The 20646-nt window shown below is 41.3% G+C and overlaps 3 protein-coding genes across 7 annotated transcripts in view; all 3 read right to left on the reverse strand.

Moving 5' to 3' along the window:
• Positions 1-1713: 1713 nt before the first annotated feature.
• LOC119476657 (leucine-rich alpha-2-glycoprotein-like) lies at positions 1714-3395 on the reverse strand. The gene is made up of 2 exons (XM_037750072.1): positions 2960-3395; positions 1714-2837 (listed from the first exon to the last, which is right to left on the reverse strand). Exon 2 carries the CDS (start codon positions 2825-2827, stop codon positions 1835-1837), a length of 993 nt encoding a protein of 330 aa, XP_037606000.1. The 5' UTR covers positions 2828-2837; positions 2960-3395; the 3' UTR covers positions 1714-1834.
• Positions 3396-4008: 613 nt separating this feature from the next.
• Positions 4009-6372, reverse strand: LOC119476584 (leucine-rich alpha-2-glycoprotein-like). The gene is made up of 2 exons (XM_037749970.1): positions 6223-6372; positions 4009-5144 (listed from the first exon to the last, which is right to left on the reverse strand). The coding sequence occupies exon 2, from the start codon at positions 5140-5142 to the stop codon at positions 4144-4146; it is 999 nt and encodes a 332-aa protein (XP_037605898.1). The 5' UTR covers positions 5143-5144; positions 6223-6372; the 3' UTR covers positions 4009-4143.
• A 1781-nt stretch (positions 6373-8153) lies between these two features.
• The window catches only part of LOC119477000 (rho-associated protein kinase 2-like), a 31950-nt gene continuing 19457 nt past the window's right edge, over positions 8154-20646 (reverse strand). Inside the window, exons 16-34 of one of the 5 annotated variants that reach the window (XM_037750748.1) lie at positions 20003-20109; positions 19684-19843; positions 18783-18943; positions 18236-18420; positions 17992-18061; positions 17715-17818; positions 16451-16637; positions 15306-15399; positions 14919-15013; positions 14440-14628; positions 13806-13977; positions 12655-12722; positions 12454-12542; positions 12236-12314; positions 11825-12092; positions 11448-11721; positions 10291-10374; positions 9992-10099; positions 8154-8803 (exon numbers count right to left, since the gene is read on the reverse strand). In XM_037750748.1, the coding sequence (XP_037606676.1) occupies positions 10341-10374; positions 11448-11721; positions 11825-12092; positions 12236-12314; positions 12454-12542; positions 12655-12722; positions 13806-13977; positions 14440-14628; positions 14919-15013; positions 15306-15399; positions 16451-16637; positions 17715-17818; positions 17992-18061; positions 18236-18420; positions 18783-18943; positions 19684-19843; positions 20003-20109 (2336 nt within the window). In that variant the 3' untranslated portion in view covers positions 8154-8803; positions 9992-10099; positions 10291-10340. Of the gene's footprint in view, positions 8804-9991; positions 10100-10290; positions 10375-11447; positions 11722-11824; positions 12093-12235; positions 12315-12453; positions 12543-12654; positions 12723-13334; positions 13555-13805; positions 13978-14439; positions 14629-14918; positions 15014-15305; positions 15400-16450; positions 16638-17714; positions 17819-17991; positions 18062-18235; positions 18421-18782; positions 18944-19683; positions 19844-20002; positions 20110-20646 lie in introns of those variants that run through there. The other 4 variants (XM_037750746.1, XM_037750747.1, XM_037750749.1 and 1 more) reach the window with 4 other exon arrangements.

Raw genomic sequence — 20646 nt, forward strand, 5'->3', positions numbered from 1 at the left:
ATCTAACAAAAGGAAAGGCAAGCTTATTTATATAGGACATTTCTGCAGCAAGGCAATTCAAAGCGCTTTATATAAAATATTGAAAGCATCGAGAAACACATTATAAAAGATATAATAAGATGAAAATAAAAATAAAATGAAATATAATACATAGAATGCATAACATAAGATTAAAATAAGATTGTTAACTAGGTAAAATATGTATGTAAACAACGTAACATAGAGGAAAACGTGTCACTAACATAACTTGTGCATAAAATGTAAAAATGTTACTTCTTGACTTCCCACCACTGCTTCAATTTTGCATTGAAATGTGAGTTATGAATAAGCCATTTAACAGTTTATTGCTGAGTGTATGAGAAAATATTTTCTAAATTCTTATTGGTGCAGAGCTAAAGCAAGAAATAAAAGGAACATAATTCAATGAATATGACAAACAAATTGTAAAAAGCAAAGGCTATACTGAGTTTATCACCTGAAAATATATATTCAGAGATTCAGCTGATTATTGGAAAAATGTCAAGTAATTAGTGCCCTATTCTGGTTAACGAGCAGCACTCAAAGACAATCATACCTCCGTTATTACAACACTAATTCAGAAAGGCTACAGTCATTTTCAAGGCTGGGCCTGTGACCTTTTGGATTTCATTGTCAGTCCGTCATCATTAGCCGACCGTACGGCAGCGAGCCAGAGAGCGGGCTCCATTCCTCCCTACTGATCAGGAGAGGGAAGCCTCATCCTCATTTATCCAGGGAACGACCTGCCTGCCATCACACACTATCAGAGCCTGGGGGATTCACAGGAGCAGGTGGAGATTAACTGTCTCGCCCTACAGAGCAGCAATACTTCTTAAAGGTAGAGGAGACTGCCTTTTGTTCACTTTCCCACTAAACAGATGTTCCCATCCAGAGGGAATTATCGTATACCAGCACTTCCTCAACCTTTAACCTTCCGGGATACAATTCAGAGAGGGAGAATGAAACACATACATCAAAACCCCTGAAGTTTTCCCTCCGCTCTTTGTGGAGTATTTAAAAAAAACGAGGTTTAATTTTCATAAGTAACCGCCTCTAGAGGAGGCAATGTGTTATATTTTATAAGTGTAATAAATTAGGGGGTGCACTTACTGCGATCAAGGCTTGAGGACACGGGTGTGTGTGTGTATGTGTGGGCATAACTGTACAGAAGATATAAACACACACTATGAGAGAGAGAAACCCAAAGAAAGAGAGATATTTAAACACACCCAGAAGAGGTCAGCTTGAAGACTGAGCCAATGCGCTGCCCACACACTCCCACATGCTCAACATCATTAAAAACAAAAGGGCACGACTGAAACAATGCTGCAATCTGTGATGCAACCAACACCAAGTGCGACAGATCTGTTGGAGTAAAGATTCAACGGAAGAAAATCTAAAAAATACATGAAGGAAGGAGGGACGAGCGCTTGGATTTCTTGCGATTCTGCGACACCGCCTGATGTCCATGCTAATCAGAGTATGATTAGTTTGTCCATACTTTGAATTATACTCATTTACCTTCTGCCTCGCAGTACAAAATCAATATATATTAGCATCCCATTATGATTTGCTTTGATAGATTTTTAGCTGAGTCTGTTCAGCTCATTGCTTTGAAAATGTATTGAGTGTCTTATGCCACCCAGTGGGCTGGACAATATCCAAACAATGGAGAGATCATTAAAACAAGTAGGGCAGGATAAAAGAATGAATCATAGTTTTATTTCAGCCTTTGACACAATCAATAACTTATCATTTGACATATGATTTTAGTGGAATTTAGAGACCAAAAACATTTTTTTTGACCACCTCCCCATCACTCATTTTGAGTCTTGTGAAGTCCGAGCTCACTGTCAGTCAAAGAGACCACTTGTCTGTGTTTAAGGGCTTCAGGCCCTGCACACGTCACCTCCTCCAAAAAGATAACATTTTGAGGATGCACAGTGAGCCACTTCCACAGATACTCCATCCTCTCATCGCACATCCAGGGGTTTCCTATTAAGATCACCCGGAAAGAGGAATTCTTGTCGTCCAGCAGCCCTGAGGGGGAATGCTGCAGCTGATTCTGATTCAGCATCAGAACTTCAAGATTTAGGAGACCCTGGAGGAGGGTCGCTGGCAGCTCTTGGAGCTGATTCTCCTGCAAATATAGATGAGATAGTTTCAGGGTGTGGGTGAAGGTTGTTGGCTTCAGGGAGCTTAATTTGTTACCGGCGAGATTCAGCCTCTCCAGGTGGTGCAGGTTCTTCAGGGCGTCAGGTTGGAGCTCTTGCAGATTGTTGTCACTCAAGTCTAGATCCTCCAGATTGGGCAGCCTCTGAAGCAGAGCGACGGGTACAACTGTTAAACGGTTATTAGCCAAGTCCAACCAGGTGACGCTACTGTTGCCGGGAAACCACTCAGCATCAGCTTTTTCAATCAGATTATTCTTCAGCACGAGACTACGAAGTGAGACGTTGCTGAAGATATTTGGAGGAAGACGAACCAGCTGATTTCCTGTCAGATCCAACGTGTTCAAGTGAGGAACGTCCTTCAGCAGATCTGAAGGAAGGCTCCTCAGGTTGCTGTGATACAGCTGGAGGTTGGTTAAAAGGGGCACGACACTCAAATGGCTGGCTGTGATACTGCTGAGGTTGGTGGATTGGATGGATAGTCGATTGGTGTTGGAGGGTAAACCGTCCACAGGGAAATGTGTCAGGGAGCTTGTGCTGCACACCACCTCTGGTGTAAAGGAACAGGAGCACAGATCTGGACAAGAGTGGGCGCACTCAGCCAGAGCAATGAGAGTCAGGAGCGTCCACAAGTTCATCTTTAAAGCACTGCACAAAGGAAACACACACAGTATGAGACAGATATCAAGAAAATGTAATAATCTAAACACAACTATTTACAAGTAATCTCACTGCATTGTGAAAATCTGCTCATAAATGCACAATCCTACCTGACAGGCACCGCAGAGCTCCTTCTGTTTTTGATCACCGACTTGATTTTGTATAACGTTGAGTGTATTTGTTCCCAGCAATGAGTCAGTCAGGACAAAATGTTGCAAGAGAGGCAAACAAAACCAAGCAAACAAACCAGCTCATCAACCACTGAGTGGTTCTTTCCAAAAGTAAAGATGTTACCACACACAAATCAATATTTAGTTTTTATTCATTCCTGCAAGAACATTTTTATGCAAATGCATAATACGTTATAAAACTGAATGAATGAGCTAATTTATTTTAATCCATTTTCATAATCATCTTCTTGATAGGGATGTCAATCGATTAAAATATTTAATCGCCCATGATTAATTGCGATTAATCACACATTTTGTATCTGATCAAAATGTACCTTAAAGGGAGGTTTGTCAAGTATTTAATACTCTTATCAACACGGGAGTGGGCAAATATGCTGTTTTATGCAAATATATGTACATATTCATTATTGGGAATCAATTATCAACACAAAACAATGACAGATATTGTCCATAAACCCTCACAGGTACTGCATTTAGCGTAAAAAATATGCTAAAATCATAACACGGCCAACTGCAGCCCAACAGGCAACAACAGCTGTCAGTGTGTCAGTGTGCTGACTTGACTATGACTTGCCCCAAACTGCATGTGATTATCATAAAGTGGGCATGTCTGTAAAGGGGAGACTCGTGGGTACCCATAGAACCCATTTTCATTCACATATCTTGAGGTCAGAGGTCAAGGGACCCCTTTGAAAATGACCATGACAGTTTTTCCTCGCCAAAAGTGTGGAGCGATATTTAACCTCCTCCGTGACAAGCTAGTATGACAGTATGATGCCAGTATCTTCACTAAAACTGGGCTACACTACAACCCCCCAAAGATTGATTGTGTTAATGTGTTGTCATTTTAAAGAACATAAAGATCTGTTGAAGTAATAGTTCAACATTTTTGGAAATATGCTTATTCGCTTTCTTGTCCAAAAATCTGCCTACAAGCACAGAAAGAAAAAAGACAGAACAAAGAGAAATTCTTGAGCGATCTCTTTACTCGTATCATATTTAATTATACATTCACATTAACAAAAGAGAATGTTTCAGTGATTGAAGAGTAAGACAACTGGCTACATCACCATATCAGATTATAACCATGAGGATGTAAAATGTTAAGACTGGAGGTTTAGTTCACTTTCTGTCAGTGACATGACTGAGCGCCCCACCAGAGCCTGCGGTCCGGTACACGTGACGGTCTCAGGCAGGAAGACCTTCTTCTTGTTCTTCTGCAGCCACCTCCAGAGGTACTCCACCTCCCCATCACACAGCCACGGGTTGGCGGTCAGGTCCAGCCCCTCCTCGTCCAGGGAGCTCAGAGGGTCCAGCAGACCTGCAGGGATGTGGCTCAGCTGGTTGTCATCCAGAGTCAGGAGTTTGAGCTGAGCGAGCCCCTGGAAAAGGTTTTGGGGGAGTTTGTTGAGCTTATTCCGAGAGAGGAACAGATAGGTGAGGTTACGGTTGCTCTGGAGTATGGACGCATCCAGGGTGTCCAGCTTGTTGTTTTGCAGGTTCAGCCTCTCAAGTTTGGTCAGCGGGTCCAGAGAATTTGCAGAGATCGTCTCCAGACGGTTGTTGGTAAGGTCCAGGTTGTCCAGGTGGGGCAGCTTCTGAAGCAGAGCGGTCGGGATCTTCGTCAATCTGTTCCCAGATAAGTCCAACCAGGTGATGCTGCTGTTACCAGGGAGCCACTCGGCATCCGCTTTTTCAATCTGATTATTCTTCAGCACCAAGTTGCGGAGCGGGGCGTGGCTGAAGACATCCGCTGGCAGGTCGGACAGCTTGTTTCCCGTGAGATCCAAAGTGTCGAGGTGAGGGACGCCTCTGAGGAGATGAGAGGAGAGGTTCTTCAGATGGTTGCTGTACAGGTGGAGTCCCTTCAGCAGGGGCGTGGCGTTCAGGTCCTGCTCCGAGATGGAGGTGATGTTCGTGAACTGGATGGTCAGCATGGTGGTGTTCTTCGGGAGACCCTCGGAGGGGTACTCTGTCAGGGGAACCTCATTGCAGACCAGCTCAGCTCTTCTGTGGTAGCATTTGCAAAGTGGCGGGCAGGACAGAGTTCCATGGCTGAAATATGCCAACCAGAGGAAAGCAAGGGTGCACCAGGACTTCATTACTAGAAGAACAGGAGACAGAGAGTTACAGATGAGGAGGAAAAGACAACAGAAAGGACTTAAATACCCCACTGAAGTAATTCAACAGTTGCAAAATATCACACATCATATCCAGTTCATGCACATGATGTTCAGTACCATGAGTAACAAAATAAACATTTGTTCATGCACATGATGTTCATTACCACGTGTAACAAAATAAAACATACGTCATGCATAACATTTTCAGTACCACGAGTAACAAAATAAAATGCACATGATGTTCAGGAACACGAGTAACAAAATAAAACATACGTTCATGCACATGATGTTCAGTGCCACGAGTAACAAAATAAAATGCACATAATGTTCAGTACCATGAATAACAAAATAAAATGCACATAATGTTCAGTACCATGAATAACAAAATAAAATGCACATAATGTTCAGTACCATGAATAACAAAATAAAATGCACATAATGTTCAGGAACACGAGTAACAAAATAAACATTTGTTCATGCACATGATGTTCATTACCACGTGTAACAAAATAAAACATACGTCATGCATACAATTTTCAGTACCACGAGTAACAGAATAAAATTCACATAATGTTCAGTACCACGAGTAACAAAATAAAATGCACATAATGTTCAGTACCATGAATAACAAAATAAAATGCATATGATGTTCAGGAACACGAGTAACAAAATAAAACATACGTTCATGCACATGATGTTCATTACCACGAGTAACAAAATAAAATGTATGTTCATGCACATGATGTTTAGTAGCACGAGTAACAAAATAAAATGTATGTTCATGCACATGATGTTTAGTAGCACGAGTAACAAAATAAAATGTATGTTCATGCACATGATGTTTAGTAGAACGAGTAACAAAATAAAATGTATGTTCATGCACATGATGTTTAGTAGAACGAGTAACAAAATAAAATGTATGCACATGATGTTTAGTAGAACGAGTAACAAAATAAAATGTAAGTACATTCACATGATGTTCAGTACCATGAGCAACAAAATAAAACGTATGGTCATGCACATGATGTTTAGTAGCATGAGTAACAAAATAAAACTTACTGTTGTCTTCAAGTTGGGTGAGGAGCAACCGGACCGCTCTTTTTTTATCAGATTCAACAGTGGTCAAAAATTACTGACTCATTTGTGGAGCAGAATCCCCGATCTAATCATTACTTATTGAGTAAACAAGGACCCACTCACTGCACAGTCATCTGTCAAGGACAGGCAGTTGCAACAAACTCGATGACTCCAACCTGCGGGGAAAGTACAAAATCTGGAAACTTAGTTTATGTCGGGTTTATTGAATAAAGTTTTATAGTTCTACTAAAAAACTGCTGATTCTGAAATATGATGTGGAAGTCTATGGGTTCATGTGAGCATATTATGAAGTTTACCATTCTGATCTGTTTGCCACTGGGTGAAAAACTAAGTTAGATGTTTACATTATTTTGTACTTTGGATTTTTTAGATATGGGGAAGTAGGAGGAGGGAGAGATTATGTAAGGGAGATATAGAAATGCACGATCATCAATATAAAAAGAAGTGGATTTGATTTGCTGAAAATTGAATTAATCTTCAGAAAAGCTAAATATAGTTGCCACAGAATGTTTACAACTTATTCCTACACATGCAAAATGTTCCTTTAAGTACTTGAGAAAATATACTTAACACAACTGCAAAAAGACGTCCTTTTATAGAAATGTAAATGAAAGACTAGAGATAAAGAACGAATGTTGATTCACGACGAGGAGAAAGAAACAGGCGGAGAAGGCTGCGTGCCACCTGAGGTCGCGGCGGTCGCTGCAGCAGGTTTTCATGGTCATTTAACCGGAACATACAGTCACACAGCTGATAGACAGAATGGATTAGACCTGCGTTATGAAATACGGTTTTAGCAGATGGGCAACATGATGAACCATTACATTATGTATGATGAGTGCCAGTTGGCTTTAGGCTGTTCTGAAAGATTTATTTCAGTCAAGCCCACTCACTCCACATGCACTTGCGAGATAGAGAGACAGACCTATTCTGGTATAGTTCAAATAGTCTCCTGAAATACACTGTAGTCAGATGTAACACCTCTAGAAGGATCACTACAATATTCCTATAACACTTCTGTGTTTATGATGTCAAGGGCTCTACATTAGCGATTAATCGGTTTGAGTCTAAATTCTCTGATTGCAGCTTCTTAAAGGTGAATATATTCTGGTTTCTTTACTCCTCTATGACAGTAAACTGAATTATCTTTGAGTTGTGGACAAAACAAGACATTTGAGGACATCATCTTATGCTTTGGGGAACACTGATCGACATTTTTTTTACCATTTTCTGACATTTTATAGGCCAAACAACTAATCAAGAAAATAATCGGCAGATTAATCGACAATGAAAATAATCTTTAGTTGCAGCCCTAATGTTGTTACATCACTTTAGTATTATTATACAATTTACACTACATTTAATTTGCTATGATTTAATGAGTATATCATACCACACTAATAATTAAGGCAACAAATTAAACAAACATGATATATAACATGTTTATTAGTGAGCTTTAGAGGCGCTGGTAGGCAGACGTTCTGCATCAATTTTCTCACCTAACTCTCACCAAGAAAGCAAATAAATGTATTTCCAAACCTGTCGACCAATTCTTTTCACAATGATTAAATTCAAACACCTCGTTCACTGATACCACACTAATAATAATAATAATTCAGGTGCAGTGCATCATGGGAACATGTGGGTGGAGAAACCAAATTCAAACCCCAGTTTCCCCCCAAAAAACAGACAAACTCATTCAACTTGATCATATCTGTAAACATTTAGTTCATCTACTGCTTCATGCAGCATCTACATTAAACTGGAGGTGTGAAATTCAGACTAAAAGGTTACAAATAAGACACCAAGACACAAAATAAATCATTGTCATGCTTTTTTTATATCGAGACAAATCCCACATGTTTAACTTTAAACAATGAATGAAACATGAATTATTTGTTTCCAGGGTAATTTATTTGAATTTGTCATGAACGGCGAGAAGAAAACACATCGTTTCTGTTCAATTCACATTATTGTGTCTCATGTTGTGATGGATCTACTTTGTGTAATGAAAACTGCATTCATTTACAGAGACAAGCATATACTGTATAATGTGCTGCTGACTTATATCCATAAAAATAAATCATACTATGAGCTACACTTTCTGTGTTACACAATACACAAACAGACCTCTTGATCCTATTTACAAAATGTTCACGCACACATGCCTAACACCTCACAAACACAAATCCACGTGAGTCGCCGCATCTGACAGAATAAAATGTCCATGTTTTTGTCAGGATGGTTATATTATTAATAATAATAATAATAATAAGGCAGTTTTAATCACAGAGTGAGTTATTTTTTGGTACTTTTCTTTAGATGAAGTCTCACTCTAATATGAATGCTCATTTTTCTTCTTGTTAAAATGACAAAAGGCAGCTCCGGTTCTCATGGCGACGGCCACTTTCTGTCCATGATTAGTGTTTTTTTTTTTTTTTCCAGTCTACTTCCCTGAAAAAATAACACACGTAGGCACTGTGTCCAGACGGCGGTCATTAATCCACAAAGATGAAAATACACATCTTTGAGCCAGGGTTAACTGTGAAGAGAGAGAGAGACAGAGAGAGAATGATGTGAGAACCTGGGATGCTACCAACAGAATGGCTGCACTTCAAAGGCACGCCCACACAAAATCCACACATATTAAACGAGGACGCTGTCCAGCAGCCACACAATGCATGAGGAAAAATGCATAAAAAGCAGACAGATATATGGGAATAATCTTAGTCTGCATGTTTGCAAGATGTGAAATATTTCAGCACATTATTTGCTTTTATTGCAGAGAGTTTGAGGAGAGAAGATTCACACCACTCATGTCTATACAGTATATATAAAGCTACAGCCAGCAGGTGGTTAGCTTAGCATAAAGACTGGAAACGGGGGGAAACAGCTAGCCTGGCTCTGGTCAAAGGTATTCTGGATATTATTATTATTATATTTTAGAACGCTTTGTTTGGGTGAGCTACAGAGGAGCTGGTAGATGGATTTTGTTACCTTCGGACCAGAGTTCTTTTTCTTCATTCTACATAATATATAGTTTTATTATAAACTATTTATGACAAACTATGCCAGTTAAATCACATCACTTCACTGACTCACTCTGGTCCTGCACTTATATCTAAATAAAAACTTTAAATCCCCCTATAGGTGTTTGGCCACAATCAGTTTTCATTATTCTTTTAGTCATTGGTTCATTTACAGTTTCTTGTTTATTTCTAACGGTTTGATCGATAAATGCATCACTGCAAACTGCAGTGCAAAAAAGCAAACCTGTTTGTGATCAGTACACAGCGATGGAAATGTACACACACACACTGAACATATCTCACAGAAAATTAAAAATAGCATCAATAATTTTTCCATTTTATTCTAAATTGTTTGCGTTTGTAAAGTCAGTTTAAATAATAGCGTGGCTTAACTCGCTAATGTTGGTAAAAAACAACCATGACGCATAAAATAATTTCATTTTGTAATGTCCCCGGGACGACGGGACGTCCTTAATTTCGAGCGCTGCTTTGGACGGAGCCAGGCTAAGCTAACTGGCTGCTGCTCCATATTTAATGTACAGATGTGAGTGGTCAACCAACTGTCAACCTATTCTTGTAGCAACAATGAAGTTCTCCACTCAAATGTAAATTTAGAAATCACACAAAAACCAAAACATGCCTCTGGCCACATTAAGGCCTCGTACTGACTGCAACCACCACACATGCAGCGGTCCAGTTACCCTCCGTCCCCCCTCTGTCACTTCCTTCAGAAGAACAGATCATCATCATCATCATTATCGGCATCATCCAACTGCCAATTCCAGTCTTTCAGGCCAAACTCAAGCAATCTGAAACGGTAACGAGGTTCATCGTGGAGTGCTTCATGAACTGCTGGGGCAATACATGCCAGGTTCAGCAGGGGGCGGCGTGGAGCTGTGAGTAGTTAACTGAGCTGGTTATGACGAGGGGAGTGTTAATGGACATGACAGCACAGCGTTTACGGCGGGGCGGGGCGGGCGCGACAAGCTCTGCTACTTACAGTCTCCCAGCATGAGAGATGTTAGAATGGTGGGGGTCAGAGGTCAAAGGTCAGTGGAGGATGATACGGAGCATGGGGCCAGCGCTGAGGAATGAGAGCCAGTTAGGTTGTGACTGAGAGAGAGCAAACTTTGAGTATGTGGTGTCTTAATCAATCACAGAAAACAAGACAGTTACAGTTAGTGACTCCCGTAATGGCTTCCTACTCAGTTAGGTGGCGACTATTAACGCTGTGTGAGAAGGCGTGTTGGAGCTTTAATGCTTCAGAAAGCGTTATGAAAATGATTCAAGAGTCTGGTTTATAGCAAGACATCCACACAACACAGACAACAAAGTAAAGCTAGTTGTTTTGGTTACGATTCAGTTTTCTTAAACAACAATTTACTAAAAAATACATAGATTCTTTTGTAAGATTTGCTCATTTTCACCCTGATTTCTCTGTCCCATTCACCCAAAAGTCATGTTTCCTACTGCGAAACGACACTCATCACTACAGTTTACAGTGAATTGAGTTCTCTTGTGACACTGACGGGAAATGGCGAGAAAAAATGGGGCAAAACACAAATGAGTTACAGATTAGCACCAGCGTCCAAAATTAAACAGTTTTAAAATGACCATTTGCGGGTTGAATGGTATCTTTTTAAATAACAATATGAGAATTTTAACAAAAAAATTCTGCATTGTAGATTTTTTTTGTCGCGTTTCTTAACAAAGACGGATACATTTCTGGAGTTTTAATATATGAAATTGAAAAAAAAATCAAGAAAAAAGGTGCCAGAACACTAAATAGATGTTCCCAAAAAGTACAGCTATGACATGTTGACATTACGTCTTCATCAGGTGTTGAAACGTCACACAGCAGCTGTACTCATTAAACCTTTACTTGGGAACATCTTCTCAGTGTGCAGGTGGCTTTTTTCTTGATATTGCTTTTGCCTTTTTTCCAACATACCTGATAAAATATTGGGACGCCAATACACTATTTTGTGGTTTAAATAAAACACTGAAAGAACATAATAATAACTTGAGAACAAGATAGTCATATTTAAGTCATTACAGTCACATAAAAAATACCACAGAAACAAACTGAGCTTTAATATGGGTGAAAAAATCAAAATATTATTTTCTGTATGCAGTAAAACCTTCCCCAGTCCTCACCTGGTTTTCCCTGATGACTGTCTGCTGGGCTGGATCTTGATGGCTCCGCGATGGCTCGTCATAAGAGGCGAACCCCTGGGTGAATGTCGCGGGGAGGGCCGCGGAGAGGAGCGCGATGTCTTCTCAGGAGGGATGTTTTGTGCTGCGGAGGGAGGACTCATGGTCGGGTGTTTCCTCGGGATGCGTTTGAGGAGGTGGCTGACCCAGCGCTGCTGCTCCTCCTGGGAGTTAGTCAGCAGAAGCAAGTCTTTGGCGGTGGATATGTCATAGTTCACTGGAAAAGAAAGGGATTTTAAAACGATTATAAACAGGAGTTCTGTGGTTTTAACATCAGCCACTTATCATCATCACACAGGGGGCCGCCTGAGCGTACTGACCCTTGCAGGGCGAGATAACTTCCTCCTTCCTGTCCAGGTGATCTTTGTGGCACTTGGTGTGGCAGCGGCGGCACTCGAGGGCCGGCGGGGGCTTGAAAACGTTCCACAGGGGCCGAGTGCACGCCTCGCAGCTGGATGGGAAGTGGTACATAGTGAGGATGAACTCGTGGCCCTTGTGGCTGATGTAGGAGGGACGATCGGCGTACGTCGCGGGCTCCACCGCAGACTCCTGATCACGTTTAATCTCGCCTTCGTTGGCGTACAGGATCTGGGGAAAGAAAAGATAGGGATTTTTATTTGAGGATTTATTGCGGCAGACAGTTGAATTGAGAACCGGATTTATTCTGACAGTCTGAACGGAGGGAGAGGGGAAAGAGAGAGATGGCAACAGGAAGTGTCCTCGCTCATTACCTGGAATATCCTTGGAATTTCTTTGGCATCTGCACGGTACACATCAGTATGAGTGACTGGTCGGACATGAAACAGCTTACTGTAGGAGGGAGAGAGATGGTCAGTGATACAGTCTGTGATAACAACTCAAATAACTACTGTTTAAAAAGTGCTCTATTCATAAATTTGACTATTAATTTCTGGTATTGCATGTTCAAACCCAGCTTTAAATGACTCACTCGATGTCCAGGGTCATGAAAGGGTTGGCCTGCTCTCGGTCCAGCTCGCTGTTGTAGAACAGGATCTTCTTACTGCTCACAACTATATACTTTTAAAGGGAAAGGGAAACGAGGGATTAGAAGGGGGGGAAAATAACCTCATGGTGATTACTAAGAAAACAAATCTGTACACATGAGATATAGCGGTGGACTTTTTTTTACTTTTCTGTCCCAGCCGAACCGCTTTGTGTTCTTGGCAGGAAGTGAAATCCAGCCCTCCAGCCTGGAGTCTAAGGGTGCAGAGAAAAAAAACAGGAAGATGTTAACACAAAGAAAGAGAAGTGCCTTTAATCATGTGAACCACTTAAAAAGAACACCTTGACATTTTGAAATGGCGGCATTTGGTGGCATTTTCTTTAAACAGAAGCCTCATCACTTGGAGAGGTAATGATTCCTCGCTAAAACCAAAAGGGCAAGTGGCACGAAGCTTTGCTACTTGGTTTTCAACAACAGACTACAGTGTTCAGTGGGAGCTAGAGGGATTATTAGGAACAAAACATGGCAGATGTCTGGTGAGGAAAACTAAAATGGAAAGCTTTTTTATTTTTTTATCTCAGGAAAAACTCACACACCAACTTCACTCTTGGAAAAATCTCCACATCTTTTGCAGTGGAATAAATTTGAGGAAAGCAGGCCAGCATCAAGCTGTGAGTATTCACGTGTCCAGTGAACATTAAAAAGGATTAAAGCACAGCAGAGAGTCAACAGAGTAGAGGGATTAGCTGAAACTTTCTCAATTCAGGAAAAAACACTGAATCTTTAGATGGATGCATGTTAGAAACAACTGTTAGGAGTTTTCACTAGCATCCCCATCTCAGGTTTGAACCGCCATGCAGGGTCACCTGCAGGTTCAGCCTCAGAGGGCTGTTCGTAGGTGAGGGCCAGGGGGGGGGCGGCGGCCCTGCTCCACCGCCCCGTCGTACTCGTCGTCATCCTCGGAGTCAGAGTCGAAGAGGGTGTGAGCAGAGTGAAGGTTGGGCCGGGTGTCGATGCAGACAGATTTGTGTGTGCGCTGGTAGGTGAAGGACATTGATTCTGAAGTGCGAGAGTGAGTAATGCGCACTGCGCCGGACCATGAAGGGAGAATTTGAGGTGAAATGAGGAGGAAAAGGAAAAGGAAAGAGGAAAAGGTCAAAAACAATCAGCCTGGAAGAGGCTCAAAGTGAAAACAAAGGAAACAGCAAGAGAGACTGCAGGAAGTGGAATGCAGGAAGTGCATGCAGAAGTGTATTTGCTGACTGGCTTTCAGCATTTGAACGTACATGTTGGTTGCCAAATTAAAAGGATGGTGAGTGTGAGTCTACTTTGTCTACCTGGGTATCCGTCACCACCCGCGTCCAGGTCGTTGCCGCTGCTGATGCTGGTGGAGTCCAGAGAGTGAACGCTGAGGGAAGTGATCTGGCAACGGAGCTGCTCGATGTCGCTGTCTTTGCTGTCCAACGCCAACTGAAGCTCCAGACGAACCTGGTTCTCTTCTGCTATCAGCTGAATAACACACACGAGCAGGCTTTTAATTGCAGTTCAACATATTTTCTATTGTTTGCAGTTATAATTGTAATATCTGCACACAACTTAGTGTGTAAATATTAGGGCTGTCAAAGTTAACGCCATAATAACGCGTTAACGCAACTTTGTTTTAACGCCACTAATTTCTTTAACACATTAATGAAACATGTGGTTTTCATGTCATACTAGAGTTTCTGGACAATATTTGTCATTGTTTTGAGTTGTTAATTGATTTCAAATAATAAATATATACATACATTTGCATAAAGCAAGAATATTTTCCCACTCCCATGTTAATAAGAGTATTAAATACTTGACAAATCTCCCTTTAAGGTACGTTTTGAACAGATACAAAATGTGCGATTAATCGCTATTAAATATTTGAATCGATTGACAGCCCTAGTATATATATATATTTATGCCATTTGTCTGCATACTGACCGCCTGCATATCCGTCAGCTCTCTCTGGTACTTGATGATGGTGCTGTTGAGCTTCTCCTTCTCCGTCCTCAGCTCCAGTTGCAGCTTCCTGTTCTCCTTCTCCTTCCTGTGCACCTCGTTGCCGATGCTCCGGTGGCCTCCTCGCACCGTCTCCCTCCTGTTCATCACCTCGGCCAGCTTGTTGACAGCCTGGGAGCAACAAAAAAAAACACAGCAATGTGCCTTGTCAGAGATTTCTTTGTGATTAATGTGAATTCAGTCCACACACAGGGAAGCCTGCAGGAATATCAATGCTGCTGCACTGAGACTAGTTTCAGATCTCAGTGATTTTGCCCAGAGTTCAACACAAGCCTGCAGCTGAATATTATTCTCAACAACAAATGATGTGACATAACAGTCGTAAAAAGTCAGACGGTAAAAAGTAAAGTATAGAAAACACTGCAGTCTTGCCAGACCTGTGTAGGCGCCCAGACACACACCTGAATTTTTAGCGTCCTTTCATTCTGCACCAGCTTTTCAAAGGACAGTTTGACCGAGCTCATCTGCTTCTCCCCCTCCATGGCTTTCTGGAGCTCTGTATAAATAGCAGGGAAGAATATAAATTCAGCACTCACATACTTTACTTACTTAAGTTTTAGAGAAGCAATCCATAAATTAAAGCGCAAGTTTGAAGACCAATATTCTGCCGTTCTACAGACACTTGGTTCCCCGATGAAGAGATTAACGGCCACTTTTAGTGACATTTTAATAGAACCTCTCCCCATAAATCATCTGGATGTGTAAGACGGCTTTTTAACACATTTCCCAGGACTCGGGGAAATGTCATTCTTGTAGAAATGTGCTCATTAACTCCAAATGACACTCACGTTGGTGCATTTCCTTCAGCTGGTTGTTGAGCTCCTCTTTCTCGCTGGCCAGGTTGGCCACATCCACCGTCAGGGTGCGATTGGACTCTTCCAGCTGTAGGGGTGGCAATCAAGCAAGATACCTTAATTTATTTAGCACATTTCAAAACAATAAATCAGTACTATTCACATTTTTTATACTGTAAATCGTCCAATTAAAGGCACCAATGTTTTTGTGAGCGGGTCCGCGGCCATTTGCATCTTTTTCCTTTCCTGCCGCCAATTTCAGGCTGTTCCCCTGATCAACAATTGGTGGCAGTAGTGCGCCAAGAAAGGCAGCAAAGTGCCGACAAAAGGCATGAAAGAAGAACGCAAGCCAGTAAACATGGATGTAAACCAGGCAGTAACCTCCGGGTCTGAAAAGTGAAGCCAATGCAGAAGTGTCTTAAACTTGCATTCTTTCTAATAGCCAGCAGAGGGCGACTCCTCTGGTTGCAAAAAGAAGTCTGATTGTATAGAAGTCTATGACAAAATGAGCCTACTTCTCACTTGATTTATTACCTCAGTAAACATTGTAAACATGAGTTTATAGTCTCATTTGCTAGTTTCAAGTCTTCTTCAATACAGCATGATGTTGATTTAGTAAATTATGGTCCCATTTAGAGTCAAATAGACCATAAAGCAGGGGATGCTTTAGGGCGGGGCTACCTTTTGATTGACAAGTCGCTACCACAACGTTGTCTGTGTTTTCATCTTACAAATTTAACCCTTTCACAGTGTGTTTTCAGTTCATGAAAGTTAATAATAACCTTTTTGGTCGCCTAAAATGTCTTATTCAGCGTTCGGTTGCACTTAGCTCCACCCTCTCGTGTCACCTCCGGTTGCAAAAAAACAAGTTGGCAACGGACAAAATGCCAAACTCGAGGCCTCAAAACTGCAGTACACAAACCAATAGGTGACGTCACCGTGACTACGTCCACTTCTATTATACAGTCTATGTTGTGAACTTCTTTATGAAATACTTCTGGTAAAGGAAAGAACAAAAATTTTGAATTTCAGAACAACCCGAAAAAGTTCTTCATTATGGCTGAAGACATCCTATATTTGAATTTAACATATACTTCATAATAAACTAAAAATGCTCTTGAACCCCACTGTGATCTCACCGAGCTGATGGTGGCCTCCTTGTCGCCGAGCTCCTGCTTGTGTCTCGCCATCATGTCTTTGATCTCCAGCTCCTTCATGATCTTCTCCTTCTCCAGATCCGAGTACTGCTCCTCGGCGATGGAGCGAGCCAGCTGCTCAGAGTCCGCCTTGGTCAGACTGGCTTCCAGCTGGGCTGTCATGGAACCCCTGTGGAGGGAGGAGGAGGAGGGAAAGGAACGGTTATTACCATATGAAATCGCTAGAACTGCATACAAAAAAATCCTTGCTGTTATTATGCCAGACTGCCTTTAGCGGGGACAAACAGTCATTGTCAATGCACCAGTTTCCAAGCGAGAGTTACACTGGATCACAGTTGTCCACAGTAATCTTTGTCTGCAGTGCATCTGGGGACGCTGCTAATCTGGTCCACTCACTCAGTTAAAGGTCAAGTCCTCCACTTTGGCTGTGAGATGAATTCACAGAGGAGAAATAACACTAATCTGGAAAGTCTGTTCCATTCTCTAAAAAACAGATAAATGTCATCTTTCTGGTGTTATCCTGAGGATGCTTCACTACCACTGACATTTCATAGGACATCAACATATGAGTTTTTAGTATTTATTTTTAGGTGTCAGTAGCCAACAATACTAGACTAGTATTAGTATATTTTTCCAAACCTAACCGAGTAGTTTTTGGTGCCTAAACCTTACCAAACTGAAAATAATAATAATAATAATAATAATAATAATAATAATAATAATAATAATAATAATATAAAATATATATTATTATATAAATATTTTTTATAAAAAAATAATAATTAAATAATAATTATTTAAATAAAAAATAATAAGTCAACCAAGTGAAAAATAGGTTTCCCACAGGACTCAAAGCCCAGTATATGGGGTGGAAATCCTGAGTTTGACCCATTCATCCACCACAACCTACTCCTTGTTGCTCTTTTATATTACTACTACTCTTAACCGGGTGTAAATAGCCGAATAGCTGCCATGTGACTATTCTCACCTGGGTGCAAATACACCCTCTGTTCTGTTTGTCATGCTTCAATTCTATGCATAACACCTTGTTTGTGTTACATGCTTTATACTTTGTTTTATTTTATATCATTTAACATTTTTTGTTTTATGTTGAATTAAATCTTTTTGGTTTGGTTTCATTTTTTTTGCTCTCATTTTGTTGATATTTGGACTTTATGTGTCTGTATGTTGTTTAAAACAGGAATAGAAAGGTCATTTTAGTGCTAGACTGCTTTAGACTGGTTACCTCTCCTCCTGATATTCTGCCAGTCGTAGCTGCGCCTCTTTGTACAGCTTATTCCTCTCATCACACTCCTCCTTCAGCTCACGGACCTGCGTCTTGTAAAGGGTCTTGGGAGGAAAACAGTTTCGGATTCAGTTCAGTATCACAGATTCAGGACGGGGGTGGAAAATAAAAAGCTCATATCTTTCAAGCCCCATATTGTAGATCGATTTAGACTTTTTTTTTTGCTAGTCTGCTAGACAAGGTGCACAAAAGAAGGAAGATTGATGGTTAGAATTACTGTGAAATACTGCTCAGCCTCCAGTTGGTCCTTCAGATCCTTCAGCTGGCCGCCGGCCTCCTGCTTCTCCCTGGAACAGGACCAACAGTCTGTCAGTCACTGCTGCTGGCCGACTAACAACCAGAGCCTCAAACCAGACACCATGAATCAGATTCTCCACAACAATTTACCAAACAGCGTTACAGCAAACTCAGCTGCGTTGTGTGTTTATGTTGCATTATGCTCATTATGTGTGTGTGCTGACCTGCGTAGCTCCTGGATCTGTTTCTCCAGGACCTGCTTCATGTCCAGGAGGTGGTTCAGTTCCTGTTTGAGCTGTTTCTCTGAGGAGCGCAGCACCGACACCTGCTGGGTCTGCATCTTCAGGTCGCTCTGGCTCATGCTCCGCTTGTGGATCTCCTGGTCCAGACGCGAGTTCAGGCTCTTTACCTGCACCAACAGACACACACATGCATTTTTCAGTGGTGGCGGTTATGGGGAACAACTCAAGCTGCAGAACACAGAATTAGGGCGGCAAGTAATGATTATTTTCATATTGAATTACTCTATGAAATAGTTTATTAAAAGTCTCAAAATAAAGCCAAGGTGTTTTCCCAGTGCTTATTATGTCTGAAAATCAGTTAAAACTTGAATGGACTCTGGTTTTGACAGGAGGAAAAGCTGCAAATATCCACAGTGGAGGAAAAAAAAAACATTTTTATTTCATAAGAATTAAATAAGACTATTAAATAGAGTATAAAAATTGTGCTAATTTTCCATCAAGAGATAAATAGATTAAGAGCGAGACGCACCTCTTCAGAGAGTTTCTCCTTCTGTGCCTGCAGCTCGCCCAGTTTGTGCTGCGCCTGCTTGTAGTCGCAGTCCAGCATGGATAGGTCCTTCTCTTGCTGCAGCAGCTTTCCCTCCACCTGCAGCTTCAAGCTGCGCTCGTCCTGCAGGGTGCTCTCCATCTCTGGACCAAACAAAACGACCATCAGGAGGTTAATCTACCCGGCTGCGCTCAATATCACAGTATCGACAACACAATTTCTGCCTTTGGGGTGAATGTGTTTGGAGCAGCAGATAAATGGACAATCAGAGAGCCAAGTATTGTTATTTGAAGGCCTGTTAGAGTTATTTTTAGTCAAGAAATGTAGATTGTGCAAGGTCTAATACACCAATCATATTCTTAAAGTGATGTTTCATTGCTTCTCCAGCCTTCCTGATTAAATGAAGCCACTTTTCCACGTTTTGTCTTTTTATATCAATATTTGTGTTAAGGGGCGACACTACAGGTAAATAGGGTAAAACAAATAACTAATAGATATCACCATGAAACTTCCCCAGGTGATATCTTACATTAAGATAATTATTTTTTGTATTACAAGTTTTCTGAAATTTTTATGTTTAAATATGCAAATGAGGCATTATCTAATGCTAACTTTGATGAATTTAGGAGAAATCTACAGACGCAAATCGACAAAGTGTCATAAAATCAACACCTAAATGTATATTTAAGATGTTTTCTTTCCACTAGTCTGAAAGAAGACAGAAGTCATGGAAGCAAAATAGCCTAAAATTTACCAGTGCATGAAAAAAACTATGCTTTAAGTGAGCTAAGTTAATCACAATTTAAACTACTGACCATAAGCTGATGCATTTTATCCATCCTGCAATCATCTTTCATACTTTTGTCCTCCCACTTGCTCTCACCTTTTAAGGCCTCGGACTTTGCCTCCTCGATGGACTGGTAGATGTGGTTTTTATCTGCCAGCTTGGCTTTGGTGGTCTTGTGCTCGGCCTCCTCCTGCTCCAGACTCTGATGGAGCGACTTCAGCTTAAACGTCAGGTCGATCTCTTGGTTGCCCTTCTCCTGTAAAATCAAAGGAGGATGTTAGGTTTTCTAATGGCTATCATGTAAAGGGATGTTTTGAATAGAATTTATGGCATGGGAACGACCAAAAAGTACATTTTCAAGTCATGTCAACACAATTCTCAAATTGAAAACAAGTGATTATAAATGACAGCCAACCTTCTCGAGGTCGTTGAGCTTCTCGTGTAGCTGCTTCTTCTCAGTCCGGACCTCGGAGAGGGAAGACTTCACCTCTTTCACCTCTTCTTCCAGGCCAGAGATGCGTCCTGAGGAGGAGGAGTGATGGGAAAAGGAAATAATAAAGAAATTACAGAAGGAATATAGCAGCAAAAACTACAAGAAAATGTTCCTGAGCTGTTCAGCTTCAAACAGATCCTAGGTGAGACATGACATAATGTTCTTGTACACCTCCAATGTGCAAAAAAACATCACACTTCATGTTTATTTTCCCTTTAACTAACTCCACCCACATGGAGAGTTTGGAAAAGCATGAGGCATCGCAGCTAAACAGGCAACACTTTTGTTTTGCCGCGTCCCCTCTGACCTCAGCGACCGGCCTCTCTGCGCGGACTGAGCAAGTTTCCAAACAGCGTCTCACAAGAGCTGCTGGCTCCGGTCCGGCTTTGGCTCGCTTTACTCTCAGAGCCCTTTTGAACAGATGTTTCCACCTATGATCGGATATTTCCCAAGGCCCGGTCCAAAACAACGATTCACATCTAATAGCCGTGTCCAGCCCCTAAGCTCAGAGTTGTGTAATGCCTTTTTTCCTGCTACTGAGGAGATGTTTACTGAATGAGCCCTCG

The sequence above is a fragment of the Sebastes umbrosus genome, chromosome 18, assembly GCF_015220745.1.
Source record: "Sebastes umbrosus isolate fSebUmb1 chromosome 18, fSebUmb1.pri, whole genome shotgun sequence".
In the NCBI taxonomy this organism is placed as follows: Eukaryota; Metazoa; Chordata; class Actinopteri; order Perciformes; family Sebastidae; genus Sebastes; species Sebastes umbrosus.